General features: G+C 38.4%; 1 protein-coding gene across 1 annotated transcript in view; it reads left to right on the top strand.

Moving 5' to 3' along the window:
• LOC136866543 (ras-like GTP-binding protein RhoL) overlaps positions 1–15,403 on the top strand; it is a 48,853-nt gene extending 33,450 nt beyond the window's left edge. Inside the window, exons 4-5 of the mRNA XM_067143612.2 lie at positions 5,172–5,289; positions 13,592–15,403. Of these exons, the coding sequence (XP_066999713.2) occupies positions 5,172–5,289; positions 13,592–13,779 (306 nt within the window). The 3' untranslated portion in view covers positions 13,780–15,403. The remainder of the gene's footprint in view (positions 1–5,171; positions 5,290–13,591) is intronic.
• The last annotated feature ends 2,649 nt before the right edge of the window (positions 15,404–18,052 follow it).

Below are 18,052 nucleotides of genomic sequence, written 5' to 3'. Positions count from 1 at the left end.
CATCAAATGACGATTCCTTGCTTGGAGTTGTTGGTGGAAGTTTTTGCCACCAAAATTTCTGTCCAGGTGAAGGGAGTTTTGGGGTTGCAGACTTGTGAAATATTTTTAGAGTGATTCATCAGTGGCATTGATATGAATAAAGCAAACAGACAACTGGAGCACATTTGTGGCAAACCGTTGCCTGGAAATACGCCAGAATAGCAATACTGATGATTGGCATCATCTACTAGCAACAGTAACAGATCCTCCATTGCAGGTGGTGGCAAGGCCCGCAGTGGCTCAGAAAAGAACCAGAGAAGTGGCCAATTTGTGTAATTGATGTAGTAGGAGTAGTAGTATGATGATGCTGGACCAGTGTACCTTAAGTCTGGAGAAAAGGCTTGGGTCGTATTGTTTACATGTGCGGTGTACAGAGCGATAGATTTGGAACTTGTGCAATTGTTAATGACAGATGTATTAATTCTAGCATTAAGCAGGTTCATTATCAGGTGAGGGAGAGTGTCTGTACTCATACAATGGAACCACCTTTTTAGGACTCAATAATGTCTTGAGGACGTTGGACTGGGATGAAATAATATCTTACTCGTCTGTACAAAGGATTACTTGGAAATTCATTCCTCCTACAGCAGCCTGGTGGGAGAGGTTGGTCAGGACTGTTAAGGAACTGTTGAGGCGAACCTTAATATGAGCTTCTGTGTATTATGAGGAGTTGTACACTGTATTGTGTGATTGTAAGGTGAAAATCAACTTGAGACTGCTCGTCTATATCGCTGACAGTTTAGGTAAATCGAGGCCTTTGACACAGCAGTCTTCTTGCAAGGAGTTCCTTGAAGCAAGACTCCAGATTTGGATCTAATGGAAACAGATTTGGATGCAGTAGACCAGTTAATGATGGTACTTCACTATCACTCAGTGTGTGCTATACAGGAACTCAGTTATCACACTATGCTGTGTATACATATACATTGGGAATAATATCATCCCATGATGCCATACCAGACTAGTATCGTATGTAAGAAACAGACGAACACATAACCAACATAGCATTAATATATTGAAGCAGGATGATATTGTAACTCAGTATCTTAAAAAAAAATATTATAATATCTCAAAAATCAGTGACAGCAGAGTACATGAAGGATATGCACAGGGAAACAAGAGGGGCCCAAGAAGCAAGGCTGTGGATAGGGAAAAATAATAGTACAATAGTCATAAAGAGAAAATGTGTACACATATTTATATTATGATTGTCAATATTCAAATATCAGGATAGTTTCTCTTAAAAATAAGGAAGGACCAGCTAAGTAAGAACCTTCAAATAATCTCAGGTAAATACATGATTCTATGTTATACTGGCAATTTCAAAGCTTTAAACCCATAAACGTGTGTGCAATGCCAAATTTCATATGGTTATAAGTGTTTTCATTTGAACGAGTGTGTTATCAAACAATACAAGTGTTCCCAGTGTTCCGTGTACATGAACGCGCGACAGTTTAGACTAGATCTATGTCTTTATACATTTTGCTTCATTGTGTGTATTTCATCCAGTTTTTTTCAGGCAGAAACAGGACTGTCAAATCCAAGAATGCTCTTAGAGAGCCAAGTTTTCCACACCATTATAAGTGTCCTTATTGTGTTTTGTATATATTTTCAATCCAGTACATGTAATTCCAGTGTTCCGTGTTCTATGAACACAAGACTGTTAGAGCCAGAACTGGGAACTTTCTAAGCTCCAAGTTCTCCTTGCCAAGTGTATGTTACATTTCTAGGTATTATCTATCAACTCAATGATGTATTTCCAAGCAACCACCTATAGGTGCATGGAATTTTCATTATGATGATTGTTATCACTTTCCCCTTAATTTAATTTTCACCAAGAACTGATGATGACTCCATGGAGTCGAAACCGGTCTTCGTATAATTGAATAAATTGTTGTAATGTGTTGAATGGTGGAACATCCCTCAAAGTCTACATTATTAGAAACATGCATACTCGTCTCGATGAGGTTGTCCGCCACAGTGGAGGCCACACTGAACATGTGATATAGTGAAATGTATTTCCAGAGTCCAAGCTACCTGTGTCTAAAATTTTGTTAGTGTTCTGTGAAAAATAAAGTTGTTATTCTAAAATTAAATGTGTCAACTATTCATTCGCCACCCTGTATATGTTAATAATATTTAATTTGACGTATTTTTCTCATAACCCAACCGGCACAAATGTAATTTTCTTACCCTCATATGAAGTTTTTAAATTTAAGGTGCATATTACTTGTTCCCCAGCCCAACACTAAATTATGATTTTCTATTCATTATTCTCCATTTACCATTGTGACAATATTTTGTATGAATTATATTAATTTATTTCATGGAATGCATGAAATTAAAAGCAAATACAGTGGAGACAATACGCGCCACTTTCGGATTTAGCCTTGTTAAAATGAGAGACAAGTCTCGAGTGGCGCTCCTAGTGGTTTGACCTGAAAATTCGCGCTAAATTCAAATATCAATGGAAATGTATATATGGAAATGGATAAATAAATTACGTCTAGAAAGAAAGTGTTACTAAGATATTAACTTCAAAGTTGCTAAAGCAATTCTGGATAAATGAATGAAGAATTATTTAACAGGTTATTATTTAAAGACTGAAATTAGACATATAATAAGATGTGAAATGGACTGCTGTGAAAGGGCTTGATCTTTCATTTATGCATTACTTTTTTAGCTTTAGAATTCCTGCCTGAGCGTTCACGGCTAGATTTTTCTTTTTTATCATTTAAAAGCATTGTATCATATTAAAACACTTGTCAACAAAAATATTGGCACATTCCTTACACACATGATTCAATGAATTTACATTTAAGAGCTGGACAATTTTCCATAATGCCATTACGTTAGGGTAAAGCATATTTGCATCATCATATTGTTTCAACAAAATATATACATTTCTTAAATCACCCATATTTTCTTCAGTGCTTGACAACGCATTATGGCATTCCAAATGGGGTAACTTGGAACACAACCAGCCACACTCATATGCATATGTATTTTCCTGAATTAAATCAAGCCCACAGATCACACCTACAACAATACATCAGTATTGAAGGTTAACTGCTGCACTATACAATAAAATATGTGAGTAGTCCAGTTACATGGTCACCTCCATTTCTTAAAATTTTTCAGGAGAGGCAAAAAACTGTTTAATACATTTCCTACTTACCTTTTGAGTTAATTTTTTGAATGCAGATTCTCAGCAATATCAGAAACATATTTACATAAATATTTTTATACGATATTCCATAGTTAAGTAGAAAATCACTGTTGAAATATGGAGTTGGCCAAGTTTGTAAGTAAACAATGGAGCTGGCCACCTTTGTAACTGAACTCCACGCCTAATGCACTGATTTAACATAGTAAAATGGTCAGTAATTCTAAAATTTATGACAGATGCATTCAACAAACATGTAATATGTAAAATTGTCAATTTTAATGAAGAAAATGCGATTATTTTATAAATGAGACAAATATAAGAAAGTTGATCTTTCATACATTTTATGATAGTTTTCAGCTGTTTGAAACTGCACAATCACTTCAACAACTTCAAAATCACCCTCAGTATTCTGAATGAGTCATTCACAACAATCAGCCTCTGCAGGTACCTCTGGCTTGGTGTCATTTTCGTCAATAATCTTTTGAAACCATTGTAAGTTTAGTAATATCTATCCATCTCAATGCCGGCCGCCCTCGTCTTCGAGTACCTTCCACCATTCCAAGCATGACTGGCTTTTACAACGATTCAGACTGCCTCAGAGTATGCTCATGTTTGTTCCACTCCTCTCCATAATGTTTCTGAAGCAAATTTCTCACATCTTGTATCTTCAATGGCTTTACTCTGATGCCAGGAACTAGTTCTGTAGGATTTATATCTTTCGGTCGTTTACCTTTTACCTTTACCATTTATCTTTTTTCGTAACTGACAAAGACTGCGCAGTCTCAAAATTATTGTTGAGTTCCCCACTAACAGTAATCGAGTTTGACTTCCTTGTAAGCACAAGTCTTTTAATTTGTGAAATTTTAAAGTGAAGTGCTCCAGAATCTTTCACACACATTTTAGCTTCAGCTTTCCAATCAAGATTATTCCAGTGGATTTTCAGGAGCTTTACCATTCCATGTTTCCTAAAAACATCGTGGTAGTCTTCTAGTTGAACAATTGTACCCACTTTCTTTAAATCTCTTACAATTGTTCCAAAAACTCTATCGCTCGGCATGTAAGAATGGCCAGTGATATTTTTCTCCATATCACAAAGTAGCCTTTTGATGTATAATTACCTAATTCCTTTTACGGTACAATAAAACTATTAAAAACACCTAAAAATTTATAGTACAGCAATCGTTCATATCACACAATATCAACAACCACTGTTTACTTCCAGTTCCCACAAACATCTGTGCCAGTCACGTGATTAAATTGAAACTTATGATTGGTCGACGTGGAATTGGTCGATTTTGTTACCAATGCCTTAAGGAGTTGGACGTTTATGTAACTTAGGTTGATTTTATAATGCTAAATTAACACTGTTATGGCCGATTTTGATACTAACTAATCTCGTAATGAGATTCCCCATATTCTTTACTGTATGACTCGGCAATAACCCCGATTTTTAAAAAAATGGAGTTGGCCATGTTTGTAACTAGGCTACTCATGTGTATTATATTTTAAGCCAGTTAAAATATGGGTCGAGCAGGTAAGAAGATTTTGAAGTACTATAAAAATCTCTTTGTCACTGGAAGAATATATATGCAAACACAATATTACTTACATTTTCTTGTCACGAGGGAAACGGAAGAAAGACTGCGCATTCTTCTCTACTTCATAGTTACTACAGCCAAACACAGCACATACCTTTCCCCTCATGTTGAGAGGAGATATCAAGGAATGACACACGCTACTATTTAATTATGTCAACTCACTGAAAACGCATAAATAACACCAAGAACTTCACACACAACTACATGTGCTCTTATGACAGAATCAGTAGCTCTCAGGTCAATCCGCTAGAGAGAGCTCTAATAGCTGTCCCTCAATATCTCGCTGAGTGTCGCATATTTGATTAAAGTAATAATTTTTAGGATAGGTCGAAAGTAATTTTATGTTGAATGTAATTTCTTTTCAGGCAGATTGTATTTTCATCTGTTATGCTGTAAACAGGAGAGAGTCTTTTACAAATGCTGCTTCATATTGGTTTCCAGAAGTGCGCAAGTCTTGTCCTATGGTCCCAGTGATTTTTATAGGTATTTCAGTCTTTTTAGATACTGCTATATTTCTAATTAATACTTAGTCAAACAAACATAAAATTTACCAGGAAGTAAACAATGGAAATAGGTGCTTTGCTAAAGGTCTTTTCTGCTCTGATGGTGGGCAGCCTACATGCTGTCAGGGGAAGCGGGGAGCATGGGGTCGACCAATCCAGCACGACGCGAGAGGCCGTTAAGGGAAGGAGACAGAGGCCATTACTACAACATTGCCAGGAGTGCCTGCGCGTGTTAAAGTTGTGTTGAAATCCACATAGCTATGAAATACAGAGCTTCATATGTTATAGCTCGAGTATGGCCTGTGCATGAGTTTTATTATTTTATTTTTTTTATTTTTATTTTATTATATCTTCGATGTAGTATGATACGAATTGCTTCTTTTTTTTTACTTGAACCCCATAGACTTCAGTATCCTCCACAATGAAGTAACTCCCCATTTAAATTTTATATATCGTTCTAAATCACCTTGTAATTTGTTCGGTGTCGGGTATTCACCCTTTACGTAATAACTGAGGAGAGTTCTTCTAATTACATCTTTATGGAATCCATCAATTGCCTTTGTTATACAGTTCCTTTCGATTTGTTTGAGTGGTGACTGAAAGGAGATGGAACCAGATGACTGGGTACTGTCTTTACCTTCCTTTACTATACACTGAATGGTTCGCGTATTAACTTGACAAGCTTCTGACATTCTCTGCTGCACTTTATATACACTTACTAAAGGGCCATTATTTTCTGCTTCCTTTTGAAAATATTCATGAACATCGCTGATCATTTTTCTACCCTGGCTCCTTATTTCCTTCCTCTTCACCATTGTAAGATATATGGTGCAGTTATTACATACAACAACAACATAGAGCAACACAGATAGAAACAACAGAATAGAAACAAACTAACATCACATCACATGCCACGAACACGCTAATCAAAGAATGTTGTAAAGGACGCGGCAAAAATTACTCATAAAACAAGAGTAATCCTAAAACAAACTCGTCAAACTAGCTCTTTGTAATACCCACATGCGCACTGTAAGACTACTCAGCAACACAGCAGTTTGTAGAGAGAAGTGAGCGCGGCAAACTCCCCGACTGAGTAGTTCTCAGCGCCACCATTAGGTGATGTTTTGTCTGATTGGGCAGTGACATCCTGCCCACACCCCACTTCCCCTGACAGCATGTAGGCCGCCCACCGTCAGAGCAGGAAAGACCTATAGTGACATAGCATGACGGCTTCCACTGTCCATAACCTCAGCACTAAATGGGATAGAATAGTTAGCTCTGTGCCTGACTGCCTTTGCCCCCAGAAATTAACCAGGCACTCATTTTGGATGTAGGATTAGTGAACCTTAGGACTAGAAGTGGAAATCTTGTTAACTTTTTTCAACTTCTTTTTTGGGTGAACAATGAAAAGAGTTCTGGAGAAACTTGCATAAAAAATGTCAAGAAATTTACAGAGTCTAGAATATAGAAGACATACTGTAGATGTTAAATGGGATTGGTATAAACCAAACTGTAACAGAAATGTTATTAAATCATCTGTGCAAACATTGGCTGTGACTTTAAAAATATCTTCTTAATTCTGATGAATGGTGTAGTGCCATTTAGGTTGTGCGTGTACCTATTTCAGTGTTTCTATTGCTATCTAGCCGTAAAGTGGAACCTTATTGGATGACACCCAAGATGAATTTATTTTGTATGGTGGATGCAGAGTGCACCGCCAAAGGTCTTTAACACATCAATAGTTTTTTTTTTTTTTTTTTTTTTTTTTGCTAGCTGCTTTACGTCGCACCGACACAGATAGGTCATATGGCGACGATGGAACAGGAAAGGGCTAGGAGTGGGAAGGAAGCGGCCGTGGCCTTAAGGTACAGCCCCAGCATTTGCCTGGTGTGAAAATGGGAAACCACGGAAAACCATCTTCAGGGCTGCCGACAGTGGGGTTCGAACCTACTATCTCCCGAATACTGGATACTGGCCGCGCTTAAGCGACTGCAGCTATCGAGCTCAGTATCAATAGTTTTAACATGGAGTGAAATCACTCTAACCTCAACCATGATCGAAGCCCCAAACTTGGGATTATGAGTTGGACATACTACCTCTGCTTCATCAAAATACCCTAGTTACCTCATTAAGACCATAAAAGGATCCAACCAAAATAGAAATGATTCAAAATGGATAAGGAGAGAAACCTCCCTTGTGAACCATGTGACCTTGCCGTGGTGGAAAGGCTTGTACATCCCAAATGAAGCAGATAGCCGAACCGTAGTTGCAAGGGCAGCAGTCTGGATGATTGACTGATATGGCTTTGTAATAATATTTAACATGGCTTAGCTGTTAATGAACATAGGTTTTTGTGACTCATTGTATTAAAATAAATAAATAAATAAATAAATAAATAAATAAATAATGAATATGATAACTGGATTAAAGCCACTTATATTTTACAAGACTAAACGAAGCTGACCTTTTTGCCAATTTACATTGTTTTTCACCAGAGCATATGAAGGTCTGCTTCTGACAGTGAGCATAAGAAATTCTTCAAAGAATGTGGAAGTCATGACTGTTTTATCCGTGGCCCCCTGCTAACTGAACTCTGGGATTGTCGTGCTGTGCTGTTGTTGTTGATACTATTACATGGCTGAAAGCAATGGGAAACTACAGCCCTAACTAACTAACTATTGAAGATATGCAGCTCGCTCTATGTATGAATGAATAATGTAATGATGATCCCTTCCTCCTGGGTAAAATATTCCGGTGGTAAAATAGTCCCACATTCGGATCTTTGGGTAGGGACTACACAGGAGGGGGCAATCATCAAGAAGATGGATACAGACACTCTGCAAGTTGGAGCATGGAATTTTAGGAATTTGAATAGTGGTAGGTTAGATAGAGAATCTGAAGATGGAAGTTGATAGCCTAAAGTCAGATTTAGTTGGTATAAGTGAAGTACTGTACCTTGGCAGGAAGAGCAGGATTTTTGGTAAGGCAACTACAAAATTATCAACACAAAATCAAACTTAGGAAATGTTGGAATTGGTTTAATAATGAATGAGAAAATAGGGCAGCAGGTAAGCTGTTATGACCAGTATAAACGAACGAATTATTGTTGTCAAGACAGACACCAAATCAATGCCCGCTACAGTAGTGCAGGTCTATATGCCTACTTGTTAAGCAGATGAGGAAGAAATTGAAAGAATATATGAAGGGATAGATGATTTAATACAATATGTAAAAGGAGATGAGAATCTATTTGTGATGGGACAGTGGAATGCAGTAATAAGCCAAGGAAGAGAAGGTAATGATGTAGGAGAATTTGGACTGGGACGAAAGAATGAAAAAGGAAGTTGGCTGGTTGAATTCTGCACTGATTATAATTTAGTCCTTGCTAATACTTGGTTCAAACACCAGGAATGATGGCTGTACACGTGGACAAAACCTGGAGACACAGGAAGGTATCAAATAATAGACTTCATTATGATTAGGCAGAGATTCAGAAACCAGGTGTTGGATTGCAAGACGTTCCCAGGAGCAGACACAAACTCTGATCACAAAGTAGTGGTCATGAAATGTCATCTGAAGTTGAAGAAATTGAAAAAAGGAAAGAATACAAGAAGATAGTATCTAGATAAGTTGAAAGAAAGGAGTGTGAGGAATTTTTTCAAGGAACATGTTGCACAAGTCCAGACTGAGTGGCTTAGACGGTTGAGGCACTGGCCTTCTGACCCCAACATGGCAGGTTCAATCCTGGGTCAGTCCGGTGGTATTTGAAGGTTCTCAAATATGTCAGCCTCGTGTGGATAGGTTTACCTGTAAAAGTAGTTAGTGGGATGTAAAAACAATAACATTAATTATTATTGTTGCACAAGGATTAAATGAAAAGGCTGAAGGAACCACAATAGATAAAGGGTGGGCAGTTCTGCAGAATGAGATCAGTAGGGCTGCTGAAGAAAAGTTAGGAAGAGAGGTAAGATCAAGTAAGAATCAGTGGATAACTTGGGAGATGTTAGACCTGATTGGAATGAAGTAGACATGGAAAACCACTTCTAGGGAAAGAAAACAAGGCAGCAAGGTGGCAGGAACATATTCAACAGTTGTATCAAGGAAAAGAAGTAGATAAGGTTCTAGAACAAGAAGATACTGTTTAGTTTATTTTCTTATGCTTGCATATTATAACATGTATTCTTTACAGAAGAATAGAAAGACAATTTGAATCCAAGTTGGAAAAAGATCAGTTTGGCTTCAGAAGAAATTTAGCACTCCTCAGCAACAGTTCTCTGTTCCTCATCTTCCCTCTGTTATTCTACCCGCAGTGACTCATACCGATTTCTCACAGACACCTGTCCTGAATTCTGCTCTTGAAGAGAGCCCTTAGCCCTGCAATTTCCTTCCCCTTAAAACATTGTACCACCTGTTTTCTACACACACCCCCCCCCCTTCCTTCCCATCCCTCTTGTACATCTACCATATCCCGAACATCGTTTGAGGGAAGCCTACCTTCCTTCTTGTCCTCCGAGAGATACCTAATTATCTCTGTCAAACTCTCCAACTCCTCCCTCATACTCCTTAATGCCCGGCCATATCTACAGTTCCTGCACCTGTGTTCCTTAGACATTATTTATTCTTCTTTACAGATTATTGAAAAAAGCAAAAATAAAAACTTATCCTATGCAAAACAAATCAAAGGAAAGAAATATTGTTTAATATACTACACAAAGATAACATGACAGTAAGATATACAGTATTAATATACTAACTGTACTACAATACTACTTAGTCGTATTATATTATTATACTTTTATCATACAACACCCTAATGGAATGAAAACTGTCGTTAATTACTGAATATCGAAAAGAATACACAAGAATTACACAATTCTAAGCTGCAGATAAGGCTATCCTAATTATAACAATAGAATTTGTCAGAGCTAAGCTTCTAGAGAGATATTTCTTCTACTACAGAAGTATTTTTCAATAATAAAATAAGCACACTAATTTCTACTAAAATGACTACACTACAACGATTTTTAAACTGCGTTCAGAGTAATCCTAATTACAATATGTTATTGCTACGCGCAAACGGAAATGAAAATTGCAATCAAAATTTGAAACTCTCAAGAACTACTCAAGGATTACACAACAAAACTAAATGTATAGACATTTATTATTATTATTATTATTATTATTATTATTATTATTATTATTATTATTATTATTATTATTATTATTATTATTATTATTATTATTATTATTATTATTATTATTTTACCCAACTATGCTCTAATAGAAATGAAAGTGCCATTACTTAAATGTTGAAATATGAAAAGGGTTACTGGCACAAGGATAACACACGAATATAGCAGGCAATACACTATCTAATAAACACTACAATTCTCAACTGCACATAGGCGTATCCTAATTATAACAGATTAACTGAAACAATAGAACAGGAGTTAAAACTTTCCCATCTTTGCCTTGCCAAAAATGTTTGATGTGTTAGTGTGACGTTAAACCAATACATACATACATACATACATACATACATACATCTTCATTATAGACTGTTACGCTTTCAGCGTTCAGTCTGCAAGCCTTGTGAATTTACTGATCTCCGCCACAATCTTCTATTTTTAACTAGTTCTGTGGCCTCGTTTAGTTCTATATCTCTGTTTAAATCTTTGGAAACAGAGTCTAACCATCATGGTCGTGGTGTCTCTCTACTCCTCTTACCCTCCATAACGGAGTCCATTATTCTCATAGGTAACCTATCTTCCTCCTCCATTCATCTCACATGATCCTGCCACGAAAGCTGGTTTATTTGTAGAGAGCTTCATAGAGCTTCTCCCAGGATGGTAGTATAGTAAGTGAGATTGAAATGATGTGTAGAAAAGCTTTTTTTTTTTTTTTGCTAGTTGTTTTACGTCGCACCGACACAGATAGGTCTTACGGTGACGATGGGACAGGAAAGGGCTAGGAATTGGAAGGAAGTGGCCGTGGCCTTAATTAAGTTACAGCCCCAGCATTTGCCTGGTGTGAAAATGGGAAACCACAGAAAACCATCTTCAGGGCTGTTAACAGTGGGGTTTGAGCCCACTATCTCCCGGATGCGAGCTCACAGCCACGCGCTCCTAACCGCACGACCAACTCGCCCGGTACTGTTGATCATAACTGCGAGGTCACTGCATTAGCTTTTCTACAACCGAGCTCGATAGCTGCAGTCGCTTAAGTGCGGCCAGTATCCAGTATTCGGGAGATAGTAGGTTCGAACCTCACTGTCGGCAGCCCTGAAAATGGTTTTCCGTGGTTTCCCATTTCCACACCAGGCAATAGCTGGGGCTGTACCTTAATTAAGGCCATGGCCGCTTCCTTCCCACTCCTAGCCCTTTCCTGTCCCATCGTCGCCGTAAGACCTATCTGTGTTGGTGCGACGTAAAACAACTAGCAAAAAAAAAAAAAAAAAACTTTTCTACACATCATTTCAATCTCACTTACTATACTACCATCCTGGGAGAACACACATCCTAAACACTTAAAATTATCTACCTGTTCCAGCTTTGTATCCCCAATGTGACATTCATTTCTCTTGGATTTCTTACCTACTGACATCAGTTTAATCTTAGAAAGGCTAATTTGCATACCAAACTCATTGCACCTATTTTCAAGTTCCAGGTTATTAGACTAGCAAAAATGAAATAAACTCTTTATGGCACTGTATACACAGTAATTGTTATCAGTAACCAAACTAGTTTCCTTAAATTCATTCATGCTACAAGATTTTTGAATCACAGATAAGGCTACTTACAGATGATGTTATACTGTATAGAGTAATAAATGAGTTGCAGGATTGTGAGCGACTGCAGGGAGACTTAAACAATGTTTTGAGATGGACAGCAGACAATGGTATGAATGTAAATGGGATGAAAAGTTAAATTGTAAGTTTTTTTGCTAGATGTTTTACGTCGCACCGACACAGATAGGTCTTACGGCGACGATGGGACAGGAAAGGGCTAGGAGTGGGAAGGAAGCGGCCGTGGCCTTAATTAAGGTACAGCCCCAGCATTTGCCTGGTGTGAAAATGGGAAACCACGGAAAACCATTTTCAGGGCTGCCGACAGTGGGGTTCGAACCTACTATCTCCCGAATACTGGATACTGGCCGCACTTAAGCGACTGCAGCTATCGAGCTCGGTAAATTGTAAGTTTTACCAGGAGGAAAAGTCCTCTGTTGTAATTTTTTTTAAAATTTTGTTTGGCTATTAAGCCGACTGCAGCCCTTGTAAGGCAGACCCTCCGATGAGGCTAGGCGGCATCTGCCATAACTGCGTGTCATTGTGGTGGAGGATAGTGTTATGTGTGGTGTCTGAGTTGCAGGGATGTTGGGGACATCACAAACACCCAGCCCCCAGGCCGTTGCAATTAATCAATGAAGGTTAAAATCCCCGACATGGCCGGGAATTGAACCCGGGACCCTCTGAACCAAAGGCCAGTACGCTGATCATTCAGCCAACGAGTCGGACCTCAGCTTTAATTATGTCATAGGGAACACTGTAAGTGCTTAGGTGTAAGGTATAAGGAATCATCTTCATTGGGGTAATCAAATAAACAAGATTTTTAAGAAAGGTTACGAGAGTATTTACGGGTTGTAATATGGATGTAAAAGAGAGGGCGTATAAGTCTCTGGTAAGACCTGAGTTAGAGTATGGCTTCAGTGTATGGGACCATCATCAGGAGGAAAGCAGCATGATTTGTTCCGGGTGATTTCCGACAAAGGAGTAGTGTTACAAAAATGTGCATTCTTTGGTTTGGGAAGACTTGGGAGTAAGGAAACAAGATGCTTGATTATGTGGTATGTTTTGAGCTGTCAGTGGAGAGTTGCATGGAATGACATAAGTAGAATAAGCTTGAGTGGAGATTTTGAAAGTAGGAAAGATCATAATATGAAGATCAAGTTGGAATTCAAGAGGACAGATTGGGGCAAATATTCATGTATAGGATGAGGAGTAAGGGATTGGAATAAATTATCAAGGGAAATGTTCAATAAATTTCCAAGTTCTTTGAAAAATATTTAAGAAAACGCTAGGTAAACGATTGATAGGGAATCTGACACCTGGGTGACAGCCCTAAATGCAGATCATTGATTGATTGATTGATTGATTGATTGATTGATTGATTGATTGATTGATTGATTGATTGATTGATTGATTGATTGATCGATCACCTATTTTCCATTTAGTCTTGTACTTTGTCCAATTACTTGCTGTTCTAAACTTTGTGTTTCTCTTTCAGCAACAAAAATCGATCTGCGTGATGAAGATTTGAAGTGTGTTTCTTACAGAGAAGGTAAAATGCTCAAGAAAAATTTAAATGCTGCAAAACTTGTGGAGTGTTCAGCCTTGTGGGGAATCGGGTTACAAAAAGCTTTCTTGAAAGCTATCAGAACTCTTCCTATCCAGGAAAAATGCAAAGTTTCTTGAAGTGAAGTGTACTCATTTTCAAATAATACCAAAATGATGTGAAATCTGTGATCTACGTTATAAATACGAGGATTGGGGCAAAAGTCATGGCAACTATTTTTTTTTCGTGTAGATATGTGAACAGATCACAAACGTATATGTGTCGTATGAAAGTTCTGCAGGCATAGTGTGTATTCAGAACAAGAGATGGCTCTGTAATAGCTGGTAGTAGCTCAGCGAGGGCTGTGAAATCAGTCAGTTGGTGAGTGTCGTGTGAGATGGAAGTAACCCATGTTGAGCAGCGCGCTTACATCAAAATAGCCGTTCTCCAAGGAAGAAATGCGATGGAATGTCACAGTGAATTAGTGGAAGCCCTTGGGAGTAATGCCCTACCATAGCGTACAATAGCACGGTGGGTAGAAAAGTTTCAGCAAGGACATGTGTCAACCAGTGACGAGCAACGTTCGGGACCACCTGTCAGTGTGCAGACCGACGTGGCACGTGCCGGCATCGAGCAACTCCTGTATGAAGACAGATGATGGACGCTACTGGACTTAGAGAGGACAAGTGGCATCGAGAAACGCACCGTCCACAGGATATTGCGTAATGATCTGCAACTGCGCAAAATCGCATCATGGTGAGTACTGCATGCACTGACGGAAGTTCAAAGGTGGGTGTGCTGTGCAATATGCTCCGACCACCTTGCATGCTGGCAACAGGACGGCGATCAATTCTTGACACGAATAATCGCCATCGATGAATTTTTGGGCCAGAGCATACGAACCAGAACTGAAACGTCAGTCCGCAGAGTGGCGACATGCTGGCTCACCAAGGAGGCAGAAGGTCTGTCAGAATCCTTCCCCAGTGATGGTGATCGTCGCGTATGACGTCAGCGGTGTCATTGTTTTTCACTTTGTTCCACATGGCAGAACAGTGACCGCACAGTACTACAGGGACTTCCTGGTGCAGCAAGTACAACGTGGTGTTCTGGAGAAACGTCCAGATCTTGTGGACAGTGCAATAATCCTGCACGGCAATGCAAAACTACATAAAGCAGAGTGTGTAGGACAGCTACTACGACGTTGGGGATGGGAAGAATTGGAGCACCCACCGTACTCTCCCGACATTTCACCCTGTGACTTTGATCTCATTCGAAAGATTAAGGAACCACTAGGTGGTAGGTGGTTTGCAACATGAGAGGACATTGCTAATGCTGTGCGCCAACAGCGACCCGATTCACACATGGTGCGGCAAATGCTGAGCCAGATGTTATTCAGCGCCTCCCACATCGTTGGCAGTGTGTGGTGTCAGTAGCAGGGGACTACTTTGAGGGTCTTTAGGCGCAGGTTTGCCATGTCAACTTTATGTGTACTGTGTTGTCATTCTTTTGCACCGGTATGGCCATATTGCCCTGTATACTACTGTAATAAATTAGTGTGTTATGATATTTCAGTGCTATTCATTGTCCACACATGTAGCTAACACCTTGTCCTTTCTTCTGTATATGTCAGATTTTCCAACCGGACTGGTATCTTCAAGAAAAAAATTAGTTGCCATGACTTTTGCCCCAACCCTCGTATAAATTTTATGTTTAACTGTTCTCAAATGTAAATTGTATGTATGATTAAAATTATATTTCTCTGTCTCAGGTGCTTTATATGTATGCCTTTTAATACTAATTTATAACTGTTAGGCTTGTCAGTCTGTCAAATCTAAATTATGGTAAAATAATTTATTTTTTGTAGAAAACACCTGGAAAAAGAAAACATTCAATGACAGTTTATACGTAACAAAAAGGAAACTTGAATAATATGTTTCATTCTTGATAAAACATCATCAGATTTTATCAAATCACTTCTGTAACATATATACATTATATGTATAATTATTGGGGAAATGTAACACCATTTAAGTTTAAATTCTGTTAATACTCTTTAATACTTGAAAGTTAGAACTTATCTTAATGTAGTGCTCCAGCATTGCCTCCGTCCTCCACTAATCGAGCAGAGTGTTCACAATGTGAGTTTGTTGGCATGAGGCCAGTTGGCTAGTTTTCCATTAACATTCTGTTACATCATGCTCCGATAAGGCCAACGGCCACGTTAATGTGTACTTGTAGCTTTATTATTATTATTATTATTATTATTATTATTATTATTATTATTATTATTATTATTATTATTATTATTGAATTGTTTTGGAAATTATTTAGGGGTTGTTTAATGAGTATTTAATGGGCTGGCTAGTTTACAGAATCAGAGGTAAGGATCTTTGCGGATGATGTTATACAGTATAGAGTAGTAAATGAGTTGCAGGATTGTGAAAGACTGCAGAGGGACTTAAACATTGTAGTGAGATGGACAGCAGACAATGGTATGAGTGTAAATGGGATGAAAAGTCAAGTTGTAAGTTTTACCAAGAGGAAATGTCCTCTTAAGTTTTAATTATTGTGTTGTTGGGGTGATAGTACCTCCTGGGGAACAATGTAGGTATTTAGATATGATATATGCTTTTGGGCTTATGCCATGTCAAGAATATAAGGTGAAATTCTTTACGTTTCACAGAGAATTTTTCTCTGTGTCATCAGAGGAAAATCTCGACTGTCCACGACTATGAGCTTTGAATTTAGACATTATAATAGAAATGGAAATTGTACGTACATTCGTTACCAGATGGCTCCCCGGGCGCGGTACAGCAGTGGTGTTCAAAGCGAAACCGTCAGAATCAGTCTAAGAGGGTCACATAACATAACAGGTGTATGCAACATATGACATTGAAAAAAGCCCGCAATGAAACATCTGGCAATGAGGAACGTACAAATTTGGAAAACACCAAACTGAAATAACAGTAGTGAAGGGACAGGGAAGGGAACTACCTACGTAAATCCTTAATGGCTGGCAACTAGGTATTACTTAATTGATAGCCAGTGTCTCTGTTGAAATTGTTAAGATTTCTAAGTATCTCCACAGCTACCCGTATAATCCTGGACCTGTAGTGTCTAGTGTGGGTAGGAGCTTGAGCATCTTGGAACATGACATCATGACCCGACGATAGAGCGTGCTCAGCTACTGCGGATTTGTCTGGCTGGTTGAGTCGAATATTACGTTCGTGTCCCCTGATACGGGTACCAATGGACCGGCATGTTTGGCCAATGTATACCTTGCTGCAAGTACAGGGAATTTCGTATGCCCCAGGATGTAAAAGTGGAGACAATTTGTTGCGACAAACTGATGAGGTATGGTACCGTGAGCACCGACCATTATCCCTATTATTCCAATTTCCTGAAGGTGGTATTTAGATTTGTAGTACGGGATAGTGGGTTTGTATTTTTTAATCTTTTCTAGATTAACCTCCTCTGGCTGACCACTACGGTGCTTGAACATGACAGTTGGATCTAAGATGAATCCTTGAGAACTGTTGTCTTTAAACGCTAAGATGTCAATTTTCTGGAAATTACAGTTTATGGCCAGTCCATGTACCTCCTCATGTACATTGAATCCCTTCTTTCTCAGTTCTTCGGCAATGAAGTGCACCTGTCCCGGCTCAGCAGGGCATTATTTAAACAACTTAGTTTCACAAATATTTGAATGGAAATCTGCTGTATAAGGAGCTTCGGAAATCAATATTGGGGATTGAAGTCCCATCCTCTCTAGTTTCACTGACACAACGGCTAAGCTCAAGAGCATACAGGTCAGTGGACTGTTCGATATATAGTGGGCACTTAATCTAAATATATTGAAAGTAGTGTGTTTTATAACATGAGAGGAATATACTATAGTACTGGAATGAGAAAAGTGTTTGTCCCCATTCTAAAACATTAAATTTAATGAAACTGATAGAGTCACAAGAAATCAAATTACACGAGAAAATGCCATATTTTCACATATAAGAAATCAATTATATGAAGAATGCCTTCATGTCCACGTCAGTTCGTTTATCTCTGACTATCATTTGGCAAACCCCAAATCATCTTGTTAAAATGCACTTATGATTTGTACACTTCACACTAAAGAAAGGTTTACCCCTTCACCTATGATAGATACCTGCTGGTATCTGTTATATTACTGCATAAACAAACACACAATTATATACACACGTAGATAGCATTTCTCATGAAGCGAACACTATTATTTTATAGCCATCATGGTTCTGAGGTACTGTATAAGACACGATTGCGTATACGCCCTTACCCATGAAAATCATATCGCCGCATATCACACATAAGGTTTACCTGACTACATTAATTACATATTTCATTATCACATATACGTGTTTCTCCGGGGCTTATCTTATC

The sequence above is a fragment of the Anabrus simplex genome, chromosome 1 (assembly GCF_040414725.1).
Source record: "Anabrus simplex isolate iqAnaSimp1 chromosome 1, ASM4041472v1, whole genome shotgun sequence".
Lineage (NCBI taxonomy): Eukaryota > Metazoa > Arthropoda > Insecta > Orthoptera > Tettigoniidae > Anabrus > Anabrus simplex.
The sequence above is the reverse complement of the archived record's forward strand: the minus strand, read 5'-3'. Positions and strand labels throughout refer to the sequence as shown.